The sequence below is a fragment of the Chiloscyllium punctatum genome, chromosome 9, assembly GCF_047496795.1.
Source record: "Chiloscyllium punctatum isolate Juve2018m chromosome 9, sChiPun1.3, whole genome shotgun sequence".
Classification (NCBI taxonomy): Eukaryota; Metazoa; Chordata; class Chondrichthyes; order Orectolobiformes; family Hemiscylliidae; genus Chiloscyllium; species Chiloscyllium punctatum.
Genome location: NC_092747.1, coordinates 16,744,633 through 16,771,700, shown reverse-complemented (window position 1 = coordinate 16,771,700; position 27,068 = coordinate 16,744,633). Strand labels below are relative to the sequence as shown.

General features: G+C 43.1%; 1 protein-coding gene across 1 annotated transcript in view; it reads right to left on the bottom strand.

Moving 5' to 3' along the window:
* The window catches only part of LOC140480984 (cytokine receptor common subunit gamma-like), a 53,761-nt gene that overhangs the window by 6,202 nt on the left and 20,491 nt on the right, over positions 1-27,068 (bottom strand). The window contains exons 6-9 of the mRNA XM_072576596.1: positions 19,918-20,063; positions 13,215-13,374; positions 12,128-12,221; positions 104-188 (exon numbers count right to left, since the gene is read on the bottom strand). Coding sequence (XP_072432697.1) covers positions 104-188; positions 12,128-12,221; positions 13,215-13,374; positions 19,918-20,063 — 485 coding nt within the window. The remainder of the gene's footprint in view (positions 1-103; positions 189-12,127; positions 12,222-13,214; positions 13,375-19,917; positions 20,064-27,068) is intronic.

Here is a 27,068-nt window from a genome sequence, read left to right as displayed (position 1 = left end):
TCCCAAAGCCATGCTGACTATCTCTCGTCAAATCCTGATTTTTCAAGGTTCAGGTTAACATATGAATTGAGATAACATTTAAACAAACTGCTTCCAAATTTACCTGGAAGTTTCCATTGTAGTCCTCAAAGAGTTCCACAAATAAATGCTTCGGATCTGGTATTCCTGGTAACATATGAGTATTTATTCTAGAAGATATGAACACAATGTTTTGAGTGCATAATCAGAGACAAACATATAACCATGGACTGAAAAATGAAGAAATGAACTGAAAAAATAAAGTAAGCACAGTAACTAGATCTGTCACATCTAACACATTCATGAATATATATCCATCATCTGTGGCTGCATTCTTTATGTAGAAAGGATACAGTTTCAAGATCCATCTGAAGAACAAAATCAATGTTAATATTCCTGGGCAATGCTAAGGGAATTCTACCTTGGTAGAGATAGCATCTTTCAGTGACTTATTAAAGCAATATGTTCCCAACCCTAAAATGGCATGGATTTTCTGAGTGAGTGTGTGGAATGAGAAGTAATTTTGAGCTGGGACCCATACTCATTTTATTCAAAAGGACAATCTTATTAAAACCTTTTCACAGCACTTATTAAAAGCAAAAAGTTAAAACAGGATATATGCTCAATGAAAAGTGGAGGAATAAGTTTAAATTTTAAAGAGTGACACTAAAATATTTAAAAATCAACTCAGTGGCAACAGATTGCTGCAAAAGATTTGGATGGTGGCAAACACCTGATACAGAAAATGGCAAATAATAAGTTAGAAAATAAGTTAGAAAGGTCTCTTTATCGCAGTGTAGGCAAATCAAAGACTAAAGGACATAGGTTTAAGGTGAGAGGGTAAAAATTTAAAAGAGACCTAAAGGGCAACTGTTTCACACTGAGGGTGGTGCATGTATGGAATGTGCTTCCAGAGAAAGTGGTGGAGGCTGGCCCAATTACAGCATTTAAAACGCACCTGGATGGGTACATGAATAGAAGGGGGTTTGAGGGGTATGTTTCAAATGCTGGCAAATGGGACTAGACTAATTTAGGCTATCTGATTATCATGGACAAGTTAGACTGAAGAGTTTGTTTCCGTGCTGTACATCTCTATGACTCCATGAGTCAGACGTGCTGCCTTTCAGAAGAAATATGGCTATTCACTTGATAGGATTTATTATTGTCACATGTATCTAGGAAAACTGAAAAGTTTTGTTTTGCATGCAGTACAGGCAAATCAAACCTTACAAAGTACACTAGGGTAATAGAACGGAGTGAGGAATACAATGTTTAAGCTGCAGAGAAGGTGCGCAAAGTGTGAGAATGACATTTAAGTTTAAAACTTGACTGGTCCTTTCAGAAGTTTGATAACTACTCTCTCAGATGGATGCAAATGATTGTGTGGCACTTGCCCACAAACAGGTAGTTTCCCAGTTTCCTTGTCTACTTTCAGCTCTCAAAAAGCATCACTAAAACAAAGGAGCTGGTTGTTTTCTTGCTATTGCTTGTAGAACCTCTTACAGTATTAGTTGCCAGCAGAGCTAATATTATAAAAACTGAAAGAACTGTGGATGCTGTAAATCAGTGAAAAAAAAGCAATTACTGGAGAAGCTCAGCAGGTCTGGCAGCATCAATGGAGAGAAATCAGAATTAAGAGTAAGTAGACATTACTATGTTTAGCTACACGATGTTAACATCAATAATTATCATTAAATCACTTTTTAGGATGTACTACACAACTCTGGTGAACAAATGGAGAACACATACTGGAGAAATTTTTCTGAGAACAGACCTTTACATTTTGATGGGTGCAATGTACCTTGTGTTGCCATTTAACCCTTTCAGTTCATTTAACCCTATGCCTTATCCAACAGAACCTTCCTGCAAGATAATCTGCTGCCTTGTTTTCTTTATGACAACTGTGACTAAGATTCCAAATTACTTTGTTGGATATTGGTAATAAATGGGATAGACTTTGTGAATGTCGTGGTGGCTCAGTGGTTAGCACTATTGCCTTGTAGCGCGAAGGATCCAGGTTCGATTCCAGCCTTGGTAACTGTCTGTGTGGCTTTCGTACAATCTTCCCACATCCTCGTGGGTTTCCTCCCACAGTCCAGAGATATGCAGGTCAGGTGAATTGACCACGCTAAATTGCCTGTAGTATCTAGGGATGTGCATGGAAGGTGGATTAGATGTGGGTGTGATGCTCTTCGAAGGTTTAGTGTAGACCTGATGGGCCAAATGGCCTACTCCCATAATGTAGGAGTTTTATAATGTGTTAGTAATGAGACTGTGACATCAGATTACATTACATAGAATTAGAATGTATTAAAGAAGCTTCTAGTGAAATGTGCTCTGTACGTGATGTAAATAATTTATTCGTTTAGTAAATAGCTGATTTATTTACACTTAAGTGATGTCCAATTCTCATTCATCCAGAGCTTCCACATGATATCACCACAGATATTAAGTACTTTTGGACATCCCCAGTCATAAAGGGCTCTGTATAAATACAAGTAACTTGGTCTCCTTCTCCTATTTCACACTTGCTTTGGACATTATTTCAACTTACCTGTTATTTTTTTTCCAATGTTTTTACAAGAACTCACATCAAAAGTCAAGAACAAGTCTTTATAATCATAAAACCCCTACAGTGAGGAAACAGGCCATTTGGCCCAACATGTCCATTCTGACTCTCCAAAGAACATCCCACCAGAGTCCCTCCCCTACCCCTGTAACCTTGCATTTCCCGAGGCCAATCCATCTAACCTGCAAATCTTTGGACTGAGGGAGAGGTGGTCAGAGCAACCCCATGCAAACACAGGGAGAATGTGCAAACTCCATATAAACAGCTGCCTGAGCCTTGAATTGAACCCAGGCCAATGGTGCTGTGAGGCAGCAGTAATGACTACTGAGCCACTGTGCCACGTACATGTATTGGTGAAGTACATACTAAAGTAATATATAAATAGAGCTATTGAGCTTCCTCACTGAGGAACAGAGGTAACTGATACTGAAAGCTACATCTGAGCAAACAGTGTACACCTTTTCAGCTGCAGCCATCACTTGCCTCTTCCTGAAGTAAAGATGTTTTCTGATTCACGGTGTATTATCCAGAATTAGTAAAGTTAAATGGAAAAGCAATGGGAGATTACAGTCAACATTAAGGTATCTAGATAATTAGCAATCTGAAAAGTAGAATATGTTTTTAAGGATTGAATGCCCAATTCCTGTTAACTATACTCCTAAACATCTTTGGTTTCTTATTAAATGCAGAGCTGGCTCAAGAGACAAGATGGTCCAAATTTGTTCCTTGTTTGTATATTCAACAGTAGAGTCCTGATGAAGGGCGAATGCCTGAAATGTCAATTCTCCTGCTCCTCGGATGCTGCCTGACCTGCTGCATTTTTCCAGCACCACACTCTCGACCCAGAATAACCAGAAGATGCACTATCTATAAACCACAGACTCTTGGAGGTTTACAGTTTGGAAATGGACCTATCAATCTAATTTGTCTGGACGGACCAGATGTCCTAAACTGTTCTAGTCCCATTTGCCAGCATTTGGCCCATAAGTCCCCTCCAAGGCACACACCAATCCTGATTTTAAATTATATCACTGCTCATCATTGCAGGGTCAAAATCCTAGAATTCTTGACATGACAGGGGGTCTATAGCTACGACATGAGGAAGAAGCTCACAACTACCTGCTCAAGGCTAATAGCAGATAAACAATAGATCCTGAGGCTTACCAACAATGTCTACATTCAGGGATTGAAAGAAAATAACCATAACCACAGTGTTTCAGTTACTTAGAAAATGGAACAGGCCTCAATCGAATGACATGAAGGGCTCTCAAAGAAGCACAACTGGTGTGTGGCTTTCAGAGCACCCTGATTTTAGGGGTGAGCAAGCATCGCGATTTACTCTCATAATTTTGACCCACTGTGCCTCATTTTAAAGCCTCAGACTCCCCATAACCTCTGAGTGAAAACTGGCAAGTGGGATTTTTTTTTCTCTTTCTTTGGCCCTTCACATCAAAGGGCAATGCTGCATGGTACTGGCAAGCGGGATGGTGTAGTGTTTGGAAACATGGCCAGGTGGATCTCATTGACTATGAGCTACTTGACTGGGATCGTTAACCTGGGCCAATCAGGGAGCCCTGGCTGATAGATATAAACAAGAGATTCACTTTGTGTCTTTCACTGTGTCTCACACCTGCACACACACACCATGGGTGCTGGGGGAAAAAAAATAAGCACTACCGCACTTAGGCGGTAGTGTGGGGATAGAAAAAAAAAGAAATAAACAAGAGATTCAGGACCCCCTCAATTTAAAGAGTATGGAGTCAGCTATTACAAGGGGGCATAGCTTTAAATTAAGGGGGGGGGGGGTAGATATAGGACTGATGTTAGGGGTAGGTTCTTCACTCAGCGAGTCGTAAGTTCATGGAATGCCCTGCCAGTAGCAGTAGTGGACTCTCCCTCTTTATGGGTATTTAAGCGGGCATTGGATAGGTATATGGAGGATAGTGGGTTAGTGTAGGTTAGGTGGGCTTTGATCGGCGCAACATCGAGGGCTGAAGGGCCTGTACTGCGCTGTATTCTTCTATGTTCTATGTTCTAAGGGACTGACTATGTGCTGGCTGGTGCTATAGTCTGTGTGTTACTGTTGCTTTTGGCTTTTTTTTTGCCTGATTCCTGATTCCTGATTCCTGATTCCTGATTCCTGATTCGCCAGTATTCCCTTTGTGTGGAAACTAAACTCCTGATGCACACAATGTGTTTCAGGTGTAACTCTGTTCTTGTTAGGGGATTGTTGTTTCACTGACTGGTTACATGCTGTGTGTGACATTTTTCTTTCACTTTTGAGAAAAGAACAAATGTTTTTTTTGTGGTAGGGCTTAGCCTTTGGATTCTAGTTTTCTTTGTTTTTTTTGTATGTCTTCACTTTTTTTTATTTTTGCTTGGACTGAGCCCTTGTGAGAAACTACAACCTTCCAGGTGAGCTGTTCCTGTGGGTAGGCCTGGCCCTTGGACTAGGTCTCTGTAAAGGCTAAACACCTGTGCTGGGAGGTGAGCACTTGCTGCATCCTGCAGTTTGGGAGAAGACCTTGTCCTTTGAGTGGACCAAACTCCTGTGAGTTAACTGCACCTTTACAATATACTGTGGGCCTGGTTGTCCAAGGATGGGCCAGGACTCCATGAGACTGAACACCTGTGTACTATGCATTTTCTGTCTTCAGGAGTGGACTGCCCTTGTTTGTTGTCTGTCTTTAGCAATGGACTCTGCAGTTTGGAGTGGACTCCATTTCTGACAATGTAGTTTGTATACTGGAGTTGCATTTGTTCCTGGGAATAGACTCAGTTTTGAAGAGAACTGTCTATGCTAATGGACTCTATGTACCAGAAAGACTCTATTTCATGATTAACTGTCATGTGGTTTGTTGGGGCTATCACCTGTACTGTCTTGTGTCCCTGGGTCTGGCAGGCCTTATTGTGAGCTGGGAGGCTCTCGGGTTGTCCTGAGACCTGGGGGGTGGGTAAGGCACTCTAATCTCTGAGAGCTAGATGGTGGGTAGTCTGTTCTGAGTGCTGGTATCCTGAGAAGGGGTAATCTGGACAGGCATCCTAGATCTGGTTGAAGGTGTCTGAGCAGCTGAGTGCCAGAAGGTGCGTAGGGGCAGGCTGAGATCTGGAAGGCTTGTGGGCTGCCCTGTTCCCCCAGGGGAAGGGGATGGGCTGTCCTAGAGATGGCTGGAAGGTGTCAGGGTAGTCCAGGGGCCAGAGTGCATCAGGATGGGTGAGTGCCCAATGGTATGTAGGGGCAGGCAGAGGGCTGGAAGGTGGGTAGGCTATCCTCAGTGCTGTCACCCTGGGTGGGTACCAAGGCTGGCTTACCAGAGGTGATCACGTGTCAGGGTGGACAGAACTGGAAGGGGTGTGGGGTGGGCTGCTTTAGTGGCTGGAAGGTGGGAGGGGCCTTGCTGGGTTTTCTGGGGGTCTGTATTGTATGCATGGTTTCTTAAGTAATTGGACTCTTATGTACAAAGTCATTGTTACTGTTTGTAATGACAAACTGGAATTTGAGGTTTGTCCTCATTTCCCTGAAAACTGGTTGAATGTCAGGGTTTGGGGCTTGGCCTTGCCATTCCCCTCCCTTGCAAAATTGCTGTTTCTGTATACAACTGTAATGTTTGTTGTTTTAAAGAAAATAATAAACGGGAGATTCCCTTTTGGGAAGGATATTGCTTGTTACTGGCCACTTGGGTATTTCATTTCTTCATGGTGGTGAATATAAGATTAAAAACTTGTTTTTCTTCACTGTGCCTGACACCTGCATGTGTGCAATGGCATAGGTGTTGGGGATAAATAACTACTACTGTCAGGTGGTAGTGTGGGGGGAGAATTCACTCTGACAGTTGACTGAGGGAGCTAGATCAGTGAGAAAGATAAACAGGAGATTCCCTTTAAGAGCATTGGTTGTCACTAGCCACTCAGGTATTTTCTTTCTTCCTGATGGTGGAATATAAATATTTAAATGCTTGCTTTTTCACTGTCCTACATGGGTATGCATAAACAGGGAATGGGTGCTAGGGAAAAGCAAGCACTACTGCTGGTAGGTAGCCGTGTGGAAGTAAGAGGAAAAGTGTAAACAGGAGATTCAGTCTCAGTATGAGACTGAAATTTCCCCTCCGTCTTGGAATGAGTTCTGAGCTGGCCAGTCAGAGCCCATATACTGTGCACATGTAAATAAAGTGTGATGGGATACTGCTTCTGTGCAGTTATTTCAGATGGAGCAGAAGGGGGTTTAAAACTCATCATTGCCCTGAAAAAGTGATAACTCTGTTTTTCACAGGCTGTGGTTATAGTTTCTGCCTCAGAGGGCAATTGAGTGTTTTTATATAATCTCAATGTGGAGACAGTTTATAGGTTGTGACTTCCCTGCTGAAGGAGCAGAGCTCCCAATGCTAGTGCTTCCAAATTCAGGTTATGGACTATAACCTGGTGGTGTGATTTTTAACTTTGTCCACCCCAGTCCAACAGTGGCTCCTCCACATCTATAGCATATTGTCAACAGCTGAGCTGTAGGATTGCTGCCTGTTACATCTACAGGGACCATTGTATTTGACATTACTTCCTGTCTTGTGGAAGATAGTGATAGACAACAATTTACAATGTTCCCTCTTAAAGATACACATACATCACCACACCCTGAAGTAGCCCTTGCCCTAATCTCAAGTCCACATTCACACATACCCTTTGGAGCTTCTTCCTCTTGGCTTACCAAGAATCTATCGATCCTGCATTAAAATATTCAAAAGCCCTGTTTCCACTGCCTTCTAAGGACAAGAGTCTCAAAGGCACATGACCTGCAGCAAAACAGTGACACCTCATCTCTCCAATAGGAGTGCACTTTTTTTAAACAGTGACCCCCTATTTCCTGATTCTCCCCAAAGGAGAAAACATCTTTTTCACATCCACCCTGTCAACTCCTCAGGCCCAATCAGTTTCAATCAAGATGTCTTTTACACTGCAGCCTGTTCATACTTTCTTAGAACAGGAGTGGACCATTCAGCCCATTGAGTCTGATCTGTGGCCTAACTCCAAATACCTGCTTTTAGCCCATAATCCCTTTGCTTAACAGAACTTTTATCTCCCTCTGATTTAAAATTAACAATTGATCTAGCATCAACTGAGTATAATGGAATATTCCCCACTTGTCTGGGTGAGTGTAGCTCCAACAACACAAGAAGCTTGACACCAGCCAGGGCAAAGCAACCCACTTGATTGGCACCACATCTACAAACGTTCACACCCTTCAGTAGCAGCAGTGTGTACTATCTACAAATGCACTGCAGAAGTTCAGCAAATATCCTCAGGCAGCACCTTCCGAAGGACAAGAGCAAAAGGTACAGGGAACATCACCACCTTCAAGTTCCCCTCCAAGCCACTCACCATCCTGTCTTGGGAATATATTGCCATTCCTTCACTGCTGCTAGTAACCAAATCCTGGAATTCCCTCCTTCATGACTTTGTGGGTCAATCTACATCTGATGGACTGCAGTGGTTCAAGAGGTAGCTCATTACCACCTTTTCAAGGGCAACTAGGGACAGACAATAAGTGCTGGCCCAATCAACACTGCCCACATCTCTTAAATGAATAAACAGAACAACTGTGGAAAACAGGTCAAAATATTTACCAGTCTTTGTATATAGAAGCACTTGGTAATATCTCTCCTCATTGGACAACCCACCATTTCCAGGTTAGAGTAATGTAAACCATTTCTGAACTGCTTCTAGCGCATTTACATCTTTCTTTCATGAAGGAGACCAACGCTTTAACAATGTAACAAGATTCTCCCAGTGTTTTGAAATTACAGTACATCAGCTCAGCAGCAATGATGCAGTCAAGTGAATTTACTTTTTAGTTGTCAGTTCAGAACTAATCTAGCCTCTTAAGTCATCTATGTTGCCATCAAAGATAAGTCAATCTTGAGATTCTCCATTCCATAACATTGGTCTATCTTGGTGTCCAGTTTATGGTTCACTAGAACACAAGGTAGAGAGAGGGTGGACTTGAACAGGGAAGCTTGTGTGTTCTCTCAGCTCTGTAATCAGTCTTGGACTGCCAACCTAGCTCTGTTACCTGACCCACTCTCCTAAAGAGGAAATGCACACCCACCTACAGACTGAAAATCCAGTACTGTGTCTCTCCACCAATGAATGGTCTTTTCACCTCTGCTTCCTTTACCACTGCAGTGTTCCTTCTCAGACCTCTTGCACAATCCAAATTCTTAACGCTGTATCTCTGCACCCAAAATTACTGAGACAAGTAAAAAAAAACAGGTGGCAGTCCATAGACTCCAATAAGCCACCAATCAATAAATTGTGGGTTCGACTGGAAACCAATGCTTCCTGTTTAGTTGAAAATAAAATGCAGAGGTGAATCATTCACAATTCTGAAGTTGATACAAATGTACCGCATTAAATTATAGAGCACTGTGCACCAAATAGTTGCAGATCTTCATTACTCACTGTCACCTCTTAAGTGAAAGTAAACCAGGTTTTCAGCTGAAACTGACATAAGTTGAGAAACAAATGCGAAACTATGATCCGGGGGTGGGAAATGAACAGGCAGGATTCCACCAAACTGAACTCTACTCACACATTGCTGTTGTTTCGTAGAAAGTGCAGTTGTGATTGAAACAAAGTGCACATAACTACAGAGGACAACAGGGCAGAACTGTGGATGGGAAATCAGTAGAAAGCTCTTCCAGAAAGCAGGCAGAAGCAAGGTGGGAAGATCGGACTGCTTCTGCATTTCCTATTTCTGTAGTTTTCAAAGCCAGAGGTCACTGATTACAATCTTTTCATTACTCATGTAGGTTACTCATGTTGATTCGACATTAAATTAGTCAGAGTTATACAGCACAGAAACAGACCCTTTGATCCATCTAGTCTATGCTGAATATAATCCCAAACTAAACTAGCCCCGCCTGTCCGTTTTCCTTGCCCACTTCCCTCCGAACCTTTCCTATTCACGCACATATCCAAATGGCTTTTAAGTATTGTAATTGTTTCCACATCCGCCAGTTCCTCAGGAAGTTCCCCAAGCTTCAGGAAAAGTACTTGTATTATAAACATTCTAATTAAATATAAATATTAACATTGTCAAGCAGCAGTAGCTCTTAGCATCAGGGTTCCTGAAATGTGTGTCACCATGTCTAATGGGTCATAAATCAGGATTGCAGGGTCATGGCTTCCATGGTAGCAGTACCAGCCATGGATCCTAGACTGAGTATTTCAACAGCTTTAAATCCCCACTATATGCTTGGCATTTTTGTTCTCTGTCAGTGAGCATGGCTTAATTACAATAAGACCATAAGACATAGGAGCAAAAGTATGCTATTTGGCTCATTCGGTCTGTTCTATCAATGAGATCATGGCAGAACTGATCATCCTTAACTCCCCTAAAGGACGCATATTATTGTTCTACTGATCCTGTTGTTTGATTGGTAGTTTTGCGATAAATAAAGTATGTGACACCACTGAGCAACAATGATGACTGTGGAGTGCATTCTTTGGAATCTGCATGGGTTGGCATTGGAGATGGGCAGATGTTAAAATATCCACTAGGCCTCAGTCCATCAGTTTCTCAGCTCTACTTCACCTCTGGGACACCTCTGTAATGGGACTGGGGGTATGGGGCTTCAGTTTGGGAGCAGGAAGGGATTACCTATCCACATATGTAGCGACTGACCTATCATGAGTCTATGAGCCGAACTGAGGCAAACTAAAAGGGCAGCACAGTGGCTAGCACTGCCAGGGACCTGGGTTTGATTCCAGCCTCAGGTGACTGTCTGTGTGGAGTTTGCGTATTCTCCCTGTGTCTGCGTGGGTTTCCTCTGGGTGCTCTGGTTTCTTCCCACAGTCCAAAGATGTGCAGGTTAGGTAAATTGGTCATGCTAAATTGCCCATAGAGTTAGGTGCATTAGTCAGGCGTAAATATGGGGAATGAGTCTGGGTGGGTTACTCTTCGGAGAGTCAGTGTAGACTAGTTGGGCTGAAGGACCTGTTTTCACACTGTAGAGAATCTAATCTAAGCTGAACTGAATTGCTCCATTGTTCCATGGGTCAGTTTGACTGTTTGGAGCTGATCTCCCAGTGCATGCCAAGAAGGGGCCTGTGGTACAGACCAGCCTAAATGGCTGCCTCAGTGCAAAAACAGACATAGACCACATAATGTTGGCCCAGCTGCTGAATATATATTTGAATTATACTTTAAATAAATTGGAGGAGGTGTACATCACAGCCTGCTGCTTCTCTGAAGATGCAAGATCTTTGACCCAGTTTGAAAGCCTATCCACCTTTAGCAGAGTCTCTCTGCAAGTAACACTGTGGCTCAGTGGTTAGCCCTGCTGACTCACAATGCCAGGGACCCGGGTTCGATTCCCGCCTTGGTCAACTGTCTGTGTGGAGTTTGCACATTCTCCCTGTGTCTGTGTAGGTTTTCTCTGGGTGCTCCGGTTTCCTCCCGCAGTCCAAAGACGTGCACGTCAAGTGAATTGGCCATAGTGTCAGGGGTAAATGAAGGGGAATGGGTCTGGGTGGGTTGCTCTTCGGAGGGTCGGTGTGGACTGGTTGGGCTGAAGGGCCTGTTTCCACACTGTAGGGAATCTAATCTAAAAACTCAGATCCTGAAATTCACCGAATTGTGCAGATGCAAAAGGAGCCCTTTTGTCCCATCGTGCCTGCACCGATTCTATGACCGAGGGCCAATCTCCTGCCTTTTCCCCATATCCCGGCACACCATTTCCAAAGAGATGTGGGTAGGATCACAGCCCATACACAATCTGGATCAAGATTTCCCTGCCTCTGGAAGATGAACCATGTTGTATGTGGTGGCAGCTTGAACAATGGCAGTCAAATAAAGCAGTTGAAGTGAAGTTGGACTGGGTGAGATTAATGTCTGATATCTTGACACTTCCCTCATGAATTTCATGACTTATTTGGAAGGGAGTTATAATTGATGAAAATATGTTGAAACAGTGCCCAAAGGGATGTGTTAAGCATATGAAAGATGAAATTTGCCTTCCTTAAAAATCTTTGCTGGCTTTGTGCATCATTATGCGGCACGGTGGCAAAGTGGTTAGCTTTGCTGCCTCACAGCGCCAGAGACCTGGGTTCAATTCCTGCCTCAGGCAACTGACTGTGTGGAGTTTGCACATTCTCCCCGTGTCTGCGTGGGTTTCCTCCGGGTGCTCCGGTTTCGTCCCACACTCCAAAGATGTGCAGGTCAGGTGAATGGGCCATGCTAAATTGCCCGTAGTGTTAGGTAAGGGGTAGATGTAGGGGTATGGGTGGGTTGCGCTTCGGCGGGGCGGTGTGGACTTGTTGGGCCGAAGGGCCTGTTTCCACGCTGTAAGTAATCTAATCTAATCTTATAGTATCATTCCAGAGACAAAAGGGGAATGAGATACTTCGAGATGAAAATATTTCCTTTCAATCTTCCACAATCCACTGTCCTAAAACTGTCTTACTGATCCTTTTGAAGTATGCAATGATAAAATCCAACTTGCAGCACTCTTGAGGGATAACCTTCCTATTGAAGAAAAAGTCACTCACCTCTTTACTTTATACACCACGCATCCAGCTACAAGCATGGCCAGAAGTACTGCCAGTATTAAAACCACAATAAAGGAATGGAACCTTGGTGAGTCTTGGGGAAGAAATAAACGAAACAATAGCACATTAAAAAGCAATTATTTCAGGTTTTAAAAATCTTGAAAATCCAGATGTGACTAATGGTCCTGTAATGTGGGCCTCAAGATGGGCATTCTATTACTGTGATGGCTAATGCCAATGGTGCCAGTCATACAAATCATATTACGTTCATCTTTTACTGGTTCACTGCTATTGGCTTTTTTCCTCTGGGCTAGGAGAAGGTGAGGACTGCAGTTGCTGGAGATCAGCGAGGAGAGGGTTGATTCCTGATGAAGAGCCTTTGCCAAAACATCGATTCTCCTGCTCCTCAGATGTTACCTGACCAGCTGTGCTTTTCCAACACCACACTCTCAACTCCCTCTGGGCTGTCTGTCTTATCTCCTGCCCTCAGTTCCCAGGATTCCCATTGTATTGGTCTACACTGATGGGAAAATTACTGGAGCAGTCTGACATTGACCCACTCTTACTGCCTGGTACCATATGTGTTGAGAAGCCTTATAGGTTGACAGTCAATTCATTTGGTCACATTACAAGTACTCTTTTAAAAACCAACAAGTCCTGGCATGGGACTCTAATCTGGAAATTCTTTTCCAGAGGTAGGAATGCTACCCGCTGTATTGCATTTATGTTCCAGTGACGGAACCCCATCAGGTTCCCTTATTTTCTTAAGGCTGTAATGCCTATTTCAGGTGTTCCTTCACTAACAGCATTACACCCCAAGGACAGCAGTGGTTCAATTAAGTAGCTGAACACCACCTTCTCAAGGAAATTACAAATAAACAACTTAAAAAATAAATTGTGGACATGCACTGCACCCCTATTTTTTGTTTTTCAGCAATAGGAGGCACCGTTCCAGTTGGTAATGAGCAGCCACTTCTTATCTCCCACGTACAAGGCTCTGAAACGCCTGTAAAATGGACACCACTCTTCCAATTTTCCAGGTAAACATTTATGAAATCAGAAAAAACCTCCAGAATTCTGTACATGCCTGCTGCAGTCTTTTGCTTCCAAATAAGCATGGGTCCCCATTCACTCCAGTAACACTTCCGCGCATACATATGATTCAACCGGGACCTTAAATATAACGTGTAGTACTTCGTCGGATCAACACTTGCCAAGGTAAAAGATTGTCTTTGAAATTCTTCAACCTACAACGAAGAACAGCATTTGAGAGTGACTATGCCATCAGTGCAGAAGAAGCAAAATTTAATGCATTTGATACTCATAACCTTTTTCTCTCCACCTTGTTCCTCTCCTATAATCACTGACCCCTCATTTACCAAAGCGAGTCTTCTGAGGAGAGTGTGAATCTGGGTGGTCTTTCATGATGATCAATTACTTTCATATATATATATATATATATATACACACACACACAGGAATACTCTGAAAGCTTCACTTTGGAGTTTTGCTATTAACATCCTTTGAGATATTTGCTCAGTATCTCTGCACTTGGCACAACCAAATAAAAAGTGATGTGGCCTCCATTGAAAGTAAGCGAATATCAGAGACAGAGTGAAAGCTTGTTAGATATAATTCCCAAGGCAGCAACTCATCTTAAACTCAATCATCTGTGGCTCTCTGTTCTGGTTGCAGTAGAACCTTCTGGGCACACGTGAACCTCAACAGTCACCTACATATCCATCGGAACCCCAACAAACACCCCAGATGATGGATATCAGAATCATAGAATACAGTGTGGAAACAGGCCACTTGGCCCAATAAGTCCACACCAACCCTCCAAAGAGCAACACATCTCAGATCCATTCCCTGATCCTATTACTCTACATTTCCCCTAACTAATGCCCCTAATCTACACATCCCTGAACACTATGGGCAATTCACCTAACATGCACGCATTTGAATTGTGGGAGGAAACCCATGCAAACACAGGGGAAGAATGTACAAATTCCACACAGACAGTTGCCTGAAGCAGGAATCGAACCTAGATCCCTGGTGCTGTGTTGCAGCAGTGCTAACCACTGAGCCACCATGCCACCCCTAAATAAGTAAACAATATTGTCGTCATTAGGTTAGGGGATTGAGGACTTAAAGTATGGGGTGCCATAGGTGCCAAACTCCCTCTGTGACCTCTGTGGAAGCTATTTATGTACAAACTCTTATAGTGAATATCAGTGAGGTATTTGAACACAGCAGAAAAATAGAACATAGAACATAGAACAATACAGCACAGAACAGGCCCTTCGGCCCACGATGTTGTGCCGAACTTCTATCCTAGATTAAGCACCCATCCATGTACCTATCCAAATGCCGCTTAAAGGTCGCCAATGAATCTGACTCTACCACTCCCTCGGGCAGCGCATTCCATGCCCTCACCACTCTCTGGGTAAAGAACCCACCCCTGACATCTCCCCTATACCTTCCACCCTTCACCTTAAATTTATGTCCCCTTGTAACACTCTGTTGTACCCGGGGAAAAAGTTTCTGACTGTCTACTCTATCTATTCCGCTGATCATCTTATAAACCTCTATCAAGTCACCCCTCATCCTTCGCCGTTCCAACGAGAAAAGGCCGAGAACTCTCAACCTATCCTCGTACGACCTACTCTCCCTTCCAGGCAACATCCTGGTAAATCTTCTCTGCACCCTCTCCAAAGCTTCCACATCTTTCCTAAAGTGAGGCGACCAGAACTGCACACAGTACTCCAAATGTGGCCTAACCAAAGTCCTGTACAGCTGCAACATCACCTCACGACTCTTGAATTCAATCCCTCTGCTAATGAACGATAATACTCCATAGGCCTTCTTACAAACTCTATCCACCTGAGTGGCAACCTTCAAAGATCTATGTACATAGACCCCAAGATCCCTCTGTTCCTCCACCTGACCAAGAACCCTACCATTAACCCTGTATTCCGCATTCTTATTTGTTCTTCCAAAATGGACAACCTCACACTTGGCAGGGTTGAACTCCATCTGCCACTCCTCAGCCCAGCTCTGCATCATATCTAAGTCCCTCTGCAGCCGACAACAGCCCTCCTCACTGTTCACAACTCCACCTATCTTTGTATCATCTGCAAATTTACTGACCCACCCTTCGACTCCCTCCTCTAAGTCATTAATAAAAATTACAAACAGCAGAGGACCCAGAACTGATCCCTGCGGAACTCCACTTGTAACTGGACTCCATGCTGAATATTTACCATCTACCACCACTCTCTGACTTCTACCGGTTAGCCAGTTTTCTATCCAATTGGCCAAATTTCCCTCTATCCCATGCCTCCTGACTTTCCGCATAAGCCTACCATGGGGAACCTTATCAAATGCCTTACTAAAATCCATGTACACTACATCCACTGCTCTACCCTCATCCACATGCTTGGTCACCTCCTCGAAGAATTCAATAAGACTTGTAAGGCAAGACCTACCCTTCACAAATCCGTGCTGGCTGTCCCTAATCAAGCAGTGTCTTTCCAGATACTCGTAAATCCTATCCCTCAGTACCCTTTCCATTACTTTGCCTGCCACAGAAGTAAGACTAACTGGCCTGTAATTCCCGGGGTTATCCCTATTCCCTTTTTTGAACAGGGGCACAACATTCGCTACTCTCCAGTCCCCTGGTACCACCCCAGTTGCCAGTGAAGACGAGAAGATCATTGCCAACGGTACTGCAATTTCCTCTCTTGCTTCCCACATAATCCTAGATATATCCCGTCAGGCCCGGGGGACTTGTCTATCCTCAAGTTGTTCAAAATGTCCAACACATCTTCCTTCCTAACAGGTATCTCTTCTAGCTTATCAGTCCGTTTCACACTCTCCTCTTCAACAATACGGTCCCTCTCGTTCGTAAATACTGAAGAGAAGTACTTGTTCAAGACCTCTCCTATCTCTTCCGACTCAATACACAGTCTCCCACCACTGTCCTTGATCGGACCTACCCTCGTTCTCGTCATTCTCAGGTTTCTCACATATGCATAGAATGCCTTGGGGTTATCCTTGATCCTATCCGCCAGGGATTTTTCATGCCCTCTCTTAGCTCTCCTAATCCCTTTCTTCAGGTCCCTTCTGGCTATCCTGTATCCCTCCACTGCTCTGTCTGAACCTTGTTTCCTCAACCTTATGTAAGCCTCCTTCTTCCTCTTTACTAGACATTCAACCTCCCTCGTCAACCAAGGCTCCCTCACACGACCATTTCTTTCCTGCCTGATCGGTACATACATATCAAGGACACGTCGTATCTGCTCCTTGAAAAAGTCCCACATTTCCACCACATCCTTCCCTAACAGCCTATGCTCCCAACGTATGCTCCTCAAATCCTGTCTTACAGCATCGTAATTTCCCTTCCCCCAATTGTAAAATCTACCTTGTTGTGCGCACCTATCTCTCTCCATAACCAAGGTGAAAGTCACAGAATTGTGGTCGCCATCACCAAAATGTTCACCCACCAACAAGCCCACCACTTGTCCCGGTTCGTTACCGAGTACCAAATCCAATATGGCCTCCCCTCTGGTTGGACAATCTACATACTGCGTTAGAAAAGCTTCCTGGACACACTGCACAAACACCGCCCCATCCAATCTACTTGATCGAAAGAGCTTCCAATCAATATTTGGGAAGTTGAAGTCGCCCATGACTACGACCCTGTGGCTTCTGCACCTTTCCAAAATCTGTTTCCCAATCTGTTTCTCCACATCTCTGCTGCTATTGGGGGGCCTATAATAAACACCCAACAAGGTGACTGCACCTTTCCTATTTCTGACTTCAGCCCATACTACCTCCAGAGGCAGATCCCCCTCAAACTTCCTTTCTGCAGCCGTTATACCATTTCTAATTAGCAATGCCACCCCCCCTCCTTTTTTACCACCCTCCCTAATCTTACTGAAACATCTGTAACCAGGAACCTCCAACAGCCATTCCTGTCCCTCATCTATCCATGTTTCCGTGATGGCCACAACATCGTAGTCCCAGGTACCGATCCACGCCTTAAGTTCACCCACCTTATTTCTGATACTCCTTGCATTGAAGTATACGCACTTGAGCCCATCTCTGTGTCCGCAAGTAGTCCCTGTCAGTGCTACCTTCTCCACAGCCTCCCTACAGTCTTGGACATCCTGACACACAGCTAGCTTACTTGCTGGACTACAAGTCCGGATCCCATCCCCCTGCCAAATTAGTTTAAACCCCCCCGAAGAGTGCTAGCAAACCTACCCCCCAGGATATTGGTGCCCTTCTGGTTCAGGTGCAACCCGTCCTGTTTATACAGGTCCCACCTTCCCCAGAATGCAGTCCAATTGTCCAAATATCTGAAGCCCTCCCTCCTACACCATCCTTGCAGCCACGTGTTCAACTGCACTCTCTCCCTATTCTTTGCCTCTCTGTCACGTGGCACCGGCAACAACCCAGAGATGACGACTCTGTCTGTCCTAGCTTTTAGCTTCCAGCCTAACTCCTTGAGCTCTTGAATGACCTCCCCACCCCTCTTCCTACCTATGTCGTTGGTGCCAATGTGTACCACGACTTCTGGCTGCACACCCTCCCCCTTAAGGATTCTGAAGACACGGTCCGAGACGTCTCGGACCCTAGCACCCGGGAGGCAACAAACCATGGTAGATAACATATTCAGAATGGACCACAAAACAACAGCTTCAAATTAAAATGCCCTACTTCCAGATGCATCCTGGAACAAAAACTGAAAACATCGTCAGCCCTCAGCTCACAAATTCCACCCACTTGATTTAATATGTTGTGAGCTGGGAATGTGAAAATTCTGTGGCATTTGCAGTTCACAAACACTTTTCCTGGATTTTCCTGCAGAGATGTATAAAACATACACTCTCAGAAGAGAATATTATGGTCACGAAATGATCAAGAATTTCATTATTGTCATGTGAGATTTGAACTCATGGACGACCTAAAGATCACGAAGCAGGGCTTCTTTATTTCACTGGACATCAAAAACATGAAAAGAATTGGTCGGAGCATTGAGTATAGGAGTTGGGAGGTCATGTTGTGGCTGTACAGGATGTGTGTTGGGCCACGTTTGGAATATTGCGTGCAATTCTGGTCTCCTTCCCATCAGAAGGATGTTATAAAACTTGAGAGGGTTCAGAAAAGATTTACAAGGATGTTGCCAGAGCTGAAGCATTTGAGCTATAGGGAGAGGCTGAATAGGCTAGGGCTGTTTTCTGTGGAGTGTTGGAGGCTGAGGGGTAACCTTGTAGAGGTTTATAAAATCATGAAGGGCATGGAAAGAATAAATAGAGAAGGTCTTTTCTCTGGGGTCGGGGAGTCCAGAACTAGAGGGCATAGGTTTAGGGTGAGAGGAGAAAGATATAAAAGGGACCTTCGGGGCACCCTTTTCATACAGAGTGTGTTGCGTGTATGGAATGAGCTGCCAGAATAAGTGGTCGAGGCTGGTATAATTACGACATTAAAAAGGCATCTGGATGGGTATATGGATAGGAAGGGTTAAGAGGAATATGGGCCAAGTGCTAGCAAATGGGACTAGATTAGTGTAGCATATCTGGTCAACATAGATGAGTTGGATCGAAGGGTCTGTTTTCGTGCTGGACATCTCTACAATGACTATGATCTATGAACCTCACCCAAGTTACAGTTCTATTCACAATGATGGAAACGAAAATCAGGAGAGTTACGTAATATAGCTTGTTTTTCATTCTCAGCTGGAGACAAAATTAAGCCTATTCAGTCTCGAAATATATGAAAAGAGGTTTTAATAGATATTTAACCACAGAAATTCTAGTGTAGCAGGACAACCTGCAACATTTCCTGCCTGCAATGAATTGAAACTTCTCTCAAGGGCTGAATTTACATATTTAGCTCTCCATCTATTGAATTTTTTTAACTTTCTCCTCATCCTCTTTCCGAAGCCTCTTTAGTTAACCATGCAAGGAGAATTATGTTGCAGTGAGATGGAATTATAAAGGACATTAAGGACTGCTATTTCTTAAACACTACTGGTGAGGAAGTCATTTCTATTTTAAATTTTATATTAATGGTCAAAGGAGTTTCATGATAATGCATTGATCAAGGAAAATTGAACACTCTTTCCTGTCCATTGTGAGTGTTTATGAATTACAACTAATTATCGGTCAGTCATTTGGAGTAAAACTTGATGATTTTGAATTAAAATCTACCTTATTTTAATGTTTCTTACTCCATTGCATTTTAATAATTCACTGCAAATTGTTGAGGTTATTTTGTGTCATCTATTTCTTCTTAACTCACACACCAAGAGGTTCCTTTCTACATCACATGACCTTGACTTGCTAACTTCTTTGCTGCCCAACAAAAAAACAGCCTGCATTTAGGTAGTGTCTTGGACATAGTAGGACATCACAGGAGGGCTATCAGAAATAATGTTAACAAGAAGCCACCTGAACAGGTATTAGAACAAGAAGTTAGAAATGTGATAAATAAGGTAGACTCTAAGGAGCGAGGGACTCTAAGGAGCGAGGTAGAGAATTGGAAAGATATAGGGAGAGAATTCTCCTTTAGCATTGGATCCAAGCAGCTGAGTGGATTGCCACTAATGGTGAAGCAATTAGAAGCAGGAATGAGCTCAAGTCCAGAAGTACAACAGCACAGAAATTACATTTAGTTATCGAGCCAGGGATGTCAATGCGATGGGTGGGGTTTGAAGAGCCACAAGAACACACATAAGGGCAGAATACAAAGGCTTCTTGCCTTTCAATGTGAAAAGCACAAACCTTCCATTTTGAGTCCATGTTGCTTTTGTATTTTATTGCATACTGAAGCCACTCTCGTTTCTGGTTTTTTGGTAAATCCCAGGTCAACAAAATCGCCTCCTTTCCAATAAGTTTAGCACTCAGGTTTTGGGGTGGATTCAGTTTAACTGGAATGATAAGAATCAGAACTAAATTAAAATACCAATGAAATATAACCTAAACATTGTTTGCATGATAAAAAGCAAAACATTTCATTTCAAAGTAATACACTTTACTTATGGTAGACCAATCCTCCATATAACATTTTCTTCTGAAAGGTTAAAGTTTTAATAAACTGGTATTCCCGTATTATGCTGGCTATTTGAATGCCTTGGACTTAATCCCTGGGTCATAGTATATCAGCAAAGACAATGATTTACTGTCCATTCCTTAGTTGCTCCTGGGGAAGATGGTAATGAGCTACCTTCTTGAAGAGTGGGTAGAAGATAATGCATTAGTCATAATGCCACTGGTCTAACATTCAGACTAACAATGTGGGTATGTACATTCAAACACCATCATGGAAGCTGTTATAAATCAGACTAGGCCCATAGAATCCATATGATCCTTACAGTGTGGAACCAGGTCCTTTGGCCCTACGAGTCCACACTGACAAGAGGAATTGAGTATAGAAGCAAAGAGGTGCTTCTGCAGCTGTACAGGGCCCTGGTGAGACCACACCTGGAGTACTGTGTATAGTTCTGGTCTCCAAATTTGAGGAAAGACATTCTGGCTATTGAGGGAGTGCAGCGTAGGTTCACGAGGTCAATTCCTGGAATGGCAGGATTGCCTTACACGGAAAGACTGAAGCGACTGGGCTTGTATACCCTTGAGTTTAGAAGACTGAGAGGAGATCTGATTGAAACGTATAGGATTATGAAAGGATTGGACACTCTGGCAGGAGGAAACATATTTCCGCTGATGGGGGAGTGCCGAACCAGAGGACACAACTTAAAAATACGGGGTAGACCATTTAGGACAGAGATGAGGAGAAACTACTTCACCCAGAGAGTGGTGGCTGTGTGGAATGCTCTGCCCCAGAGGGCAGTGGAGGCCCAGTCTCTGGATTCATTTAAGAAAGAATTGGATAGAGCTCTTAAAGATAGTGGAGTCAAGGGTTATGGAGATAAGGCTGGAAGAGGATACTGATTGGGAATGATCAGCCATGATCATATTGAATGGCGGTGCAGGCTCGAAGGGCTGAATGGCCTACTCCTGCATCTATTGTCTATTGTCTATTGTCTATTGACCCTCCAGAGAGTAACCCACCCAGACTCATTTCCCTACCCTATTATCCTATATTTACTCTTGACTAATGCACCTAACCTGAACACTATGGGCAATTTAGCATGACCGATTAACCTAACCTGCACATCTTTGGATTGTGAGAGGAAACTGGAGCACATAGGGGAAACCCACGCAGACACTGGGAGAATGTGCAAACTCCACACAGACAGTCAGCCGAGGTTTAATTTGAAACCGGGTCCCTAGCGCTGTGAGCCAGCAGTGCTCACCACTGTGCCACAAATATTTAAGATGGTAGCCTAGACCCTAATGTTTCCTTATTTTAAAAGTAAATGTAACATGCCATGTTCCAGACACAATTCAATTGGTCAAACTACTTGACATTAAGCAAAACACAATTTATTCAAACTCTTTACTAAAAATACAACAAAAGAAAGAAGAACTTAAAATAACGTAATTCTATTGGAATACTTAACAGAATAATAGATGCAGTACTTATTACACATTAACCTGTTGCAATATAGTAACTTTCCATATACACACCCTTTGGTCAAAAGGCAAATTCAGAAATCAGACTTTCTCACATTCAATGCCCATAGAAGGAAGAGAAACTCTATCTTTCGGTTGCAATCAAGAGAGGGAAAAATAGCTTCCACTTCTTCAAGCCCACAACAGCAACTGCTTAAAGCTAAAAGAAAATTAGAAAGCCTGGTCTGTGAGAGCTGACCACACCCATCCAGGCTGCTTCTATTGTTCCAACTTTTAAAAAAACACAAAGCCTCAAAAATTGTTTATGTTATCACAGACTGCTCGTCCCCTCTAGCTCAATCTCTCTTTTGAAAGAAACTAGGACAAAATACAACTCTTAAAGTTACAGATACTGGTCTAATCAATTTATGAACCTGGAGTATAATGTTCATCTCCAGAAGATCATAAGACATAGGAGTGGAAGTAAGGCCATTCGGCCCATTGAGTCCACACCACCATTCAATCATGGTTGTTGGGCATTTTAGCTCCACTTACATGCACTCTCCCTGTATCCCTTAATTCCTTGCAAGATTAAGAATTTATCGATCTCTGCCTTGAAGACATTTAATGTCCCAGCCTCCACTGCGCTCCATGGCAATGAATTCCACAGGCCCACCACTCTCTGGCTGAAGAAATGTCTCCTCATTTCCATTTTAAATTTACCCCCTCTAATTCTAAGGCTATGCCCATGGGTCCTAGTATTACCACCTGATGGAAACAAATTCCCAGCGTTCACCCTTTCTAAGCCATGCATTGTCTTGTAAGTTTCTATTAGATCTCCCCTCAACCTTCTAAACTCTAATGAATACAATCCCAGGATCCTCATCTGTTCATCATATGTTAGATCTGCCATTCCAGGGATCATCTGTGTAAATCTCTGCTGGATACAGTATTTTAAATGGGGCCTAACCAGAGCTTTATAAAGTCTCAGTAGCACACCACTGCTTTTACATTCCAACCCTCTTGAGATAAACGACAACATTACATTTGCTTTCCTAACCATGGACTCAACCTGCAAGTCAACCTTTAGAAAATCCTGTACTAACACTCCCAGATCCCTTCGTACTTGGGCTTTATGAATTTTCTCACCATTTAGGAAATAGTCCATGTCTGTATTCTTTGTTCCAAAGTACAAAACCTCACATTTGCTTGCATTGAATTTCATCAGCCATTTCCTGGACCACTCTCCTAAACTGTCTAAATCTTTCTGCAGCCTCCCCACCTCCTCAGAACTACCTGCCTGTCCACCTAACTTCGTATTACCGACGAACTTCACCAGAATGTCCCCGTCCCTTCATTCAGATCATTAATATATAAAGTGAACTGCTGCAGCCCCAACACTGAATCCTGGAGGACCCCACTTGTCACTAGCTGCCATTCCGAAAAGGAACCTTTTATCCCAACTCTCTGCCTTCTGTCAGACAGCCAATCCTCAATCCATGCCAGTAGCTCACCTCAGACACCATGGGCCCTCACCTTACTCAGCAACCTGAGGCACTTTATCGAAGGCCTTTTGGAAGTCTAGGTAGATAACATCCACTGAGTTTCCTGGGTCTAACCTTCTTGTTACCTCTTCAAAGAATTCTAGCATCTGGATTAGCAGCTTAGTCAGGCACAACTTCCCCTTACTAAATCCATGCTGACTTGTTCTAATCCAACCCTGCGCTTTCAAGAATTTAGAAACCTCATCCTTAACAATGGATTCTAGAATTTTATCTACAACTGAGGTTAGGCTAACTGGCCTATAATTTTCCATCTTTTGTCTTGATTCTTTCTTTTTTCCAATCATCTGGGACTTTGTCTGACACCAGTGACCTTTGAAAGATTACAACCAATGCCTCAGCTATTTCTTCAGCCATGTCCCTCAGAACTCTAGGATGTAGCCCATCCGGGCCAGGAGATTTATCAATTTTTAGACCTTTTAGCTTTTCTAGCATTTTCTTTTTTGTAATGGCTACCATGCTCAACTCTGTCCCTTGACTCTCCTTAATTGTTAGGATATTACCCATGTCTTCTACTGTGAAGACTGACACAAAGTATTTATTAAGTTCTTCGGCTATTTCCTTATCACTAGCCTCATCACTAGCTTTCCTGCATCAATTTAGAGCGGCCCAGTTTCTACTTTTGTCTCTTGTTCATTTCTTATGTATTGAAAGAAACCTTTACTATCATTCCTAATATTACTGGTGAGCTTACCTTCATATTTGAGTCTCTCCTTCCTTTATTTCTCTCCTTGTTATCCCCTGTTTGTTTTTGTAGTCTTCCCAATCTTCTGATTTCCCAGTGCTCTTGATCACTTTACAGGATCTCTCTTTTTCTATTCCAATTCCAGTGATCATGAAACAAGCTATAATTTGGCCACCTTACTCACTCGTACCCTTTAGGGAAGGAAATCCACTATCCTGAAATAGTCTAATCTTGATATGACTCCAGATCCACAGCAATCTGGCTTCTGAAATGACCTTGTACATCATTTAGTTTATGGATGGCAAGTGCTGACATTGTTAGAAATGTCTATCAAAGCGCAGTTTAAAAAACTGAGGTGATGGTGATGGTTTTGTTTGGAAGGGAGATCCAGGACTTTGAACCAGTGTTGACGAAAGAGCAGCATGTGTTTGCCTAAAGTAAAATGATCGGTGCACTGGAAGGGAAATTGGAGTGCATCCACTGCTCTTCTGAATGATAGATGTATGCGTCATTCTGTCCAAGATGTGTTTCACTCCATGATCTGTGTTTCCTCACTTACTATGATCTGCCTGTACTGCTCGCAAACAAAGCTTTTCACTGTACTTAGGTACACATGACAATAGTTCAAATCAATCAATCAATCAGATATTGTCGGTTTGATTAGAAGTGCTGAGAGGAGTGGTAGTACATCTTGTCGATAGTACATGGATGTGGAGAAAGTGGATGGAGGGTGGATACTGCTGATCAGATAGACTGCTTTGTTGCAAATTGTGTCATTGCTGCAGAGTTCAGTACTAACCAAGGAAAATATTCTTTGCACCACGGGTAGTAAGAATTGAGAACTGACCTCTGCAATTCATAGAATCCCTACTGTGTGGAAGCAGGCCATTTGGCACATCAAGTTCACATCAAAGAGCATCCCACCATGGCCCACCCTATCCCTGTACCCCTGCATTTCCCATGGCTGATCTACCTAGCCTGCACATCCTTGGGCAATTCACCTAACCTGCACAACCTTTGGATGTGGGAGGAAAGCGAAGCACCCGGAGGACCCCCACAGATGTGGGAAGAATGTGCTAACTCCTCACAGACAATTACCCAAGAGTGGAATTGAACCAGGGCTCCCAGCACTGTGAGGGAGCAGTGTTAACCATTAAGCCATCAAGCTGCTAGCTGCTAGATCAAATGGCAATTTCAAAACTGGAGGGCTAGATAGAGTTTTATTAACCAAAGGTTTAAAAGGAAAAAGGAACAAATGATTATGGGGGTGTCTTATATTCAGCATGCACTGCTGCTCCTGAATGTCCTGTTGAAGAGTGTGAATGTAGATGCGATGACAGTCAAATGGGCAAATATTTCTTGGATTTTGTTAAATTTCTTGAGAGTTGTTTGAGTTGGATCCACCCAGGCAAGTGGGAGTACTCCATTACTTTCCTGACTTGTGTCTTGTTGATGGTGGACAGGTTTTGGGAATCAAGAGGTGAGTTACTGATTGGAGTATTTCTAACCTCTGATGTAGTCTTATAGCCACAATATGCATATGGTTGGTCCAGTTCAGTTTTTTGTTAATGTCAGCTCCCAGGATGCTGATAAATACTTTTGAATGTCAAAGGATAATGGTTAGATTCTCTTTTGCTGGAGATGCTCAATGCCTGACATCTCTGTGGTGCAGATTTTACTTGTCCCTTTTCAAAGCCTGGCTATTGTCCAGGTCTTCCTGCAGATGGACATGGCCTGCTTGAGAACCTGAGCAATTCCTAATGGAACTGAACATTGTGCAATCATCAGCGACTACCCTCACTTCTGACCTTGTGATGAAGCAGCTGAAGGTGGTTGAGTCTTGGACATTATCCTGAAGAGTGGAGAGGGCTCTTGAGTAGTATCCCCACAAGTAAAACCAGGTAAGCCTGGGCTCAAGTTGCCACCTGTTCCAAGGTACATCGTAACATCCCTGAACAGGTTGAGTAAAATAAATACCCGAAAGAACTCCTGCAGAAATGTCCCTAGGTGTGCTAGGGGACTGGTCTCCAATAACTGAAGCCATCTTCCTTATTGTCAAGATAAATACCAACTCAAAGGAGATTCTTTTTACACCCCAATTCACAATGTATCTAGTTTTGCTTGGGCTCCTTTTTGATACATGGGGAGAGGGCAGTCTTGATTTCAAAGGCAAATCACTTCTGGAGTTCAGGTTGTCTGTTGGATCTTTACTATTGTTGATGTCATCTGACTGAGCAAAGAAAACATTGCAAAAGTAACATAGAAGCTTTGAATCCCTACAGAGTGGAAGCAGGCCATTCAGCCCACACTGACCCTCTGAAGAGTGTCTCACCCAGATCACCAGATGGTGTCAAATGAACCTCATACAGAATACTTGAGAATCCCTAGTTAAATCTCTTGTAAAATATTAATAGCAACTACATCAAATGAGGATAGATCTATAAGGAGTTTAAGGAAATATTCTTTGGCTTTCTCAAAACATGCGCATCCCTAGCAAAGCAAGCATTGATTGCTCATCTCTCATTTTCCTCAAACTGAATGGCTAATTACGCTATTTTCAGATGACAATTGAGGATTTCCCACAATGCCATAAGTCTAGAGTTACATACAGGAAAGGACAGCAGATTTCCTTTACTGTAGCACCCTAATAACCTTATTGCACCCTTTAAAGTAGTAACATAATACATTAACCTGTGTTCCATAAACAGTCAGCCTTCCTGTGGCCTATCATATTTAGGAATACAAGGAATCCTGATTTATGCAATTCCAATTTAGGAACACTCGCATTTATAAGCATGATCTCATACTGGTTTTAAAGATCCAGTTTACAAACGTCACCTGTACTCATGAATGTCTCCTTTATATTCTCCTGCATTGCATTCCGACTTGAATACAAATTGACTTGCAAACAGTCTCAAGAATGGAACCCATTTGCAAACCAGGCATTTCAACACTTACTCATTGCAAGTGAAAGAAAGTACTGGCTTGGAAGGACCAGTTGGCTGGTCAAGTCAACCTCCTGTTAAGATAGCTGCAGCATCATGACTAGAGAAAAAAAACCTACAAATGTTGGATTCCAAGGTAGACAAGCAAGAGGCTGGAAGAACACAGCAAGCCAGGCAGCATCAGGAGGTGGAGAAGTCAATGTTTTGAGTCAGCATCATGACTAGACA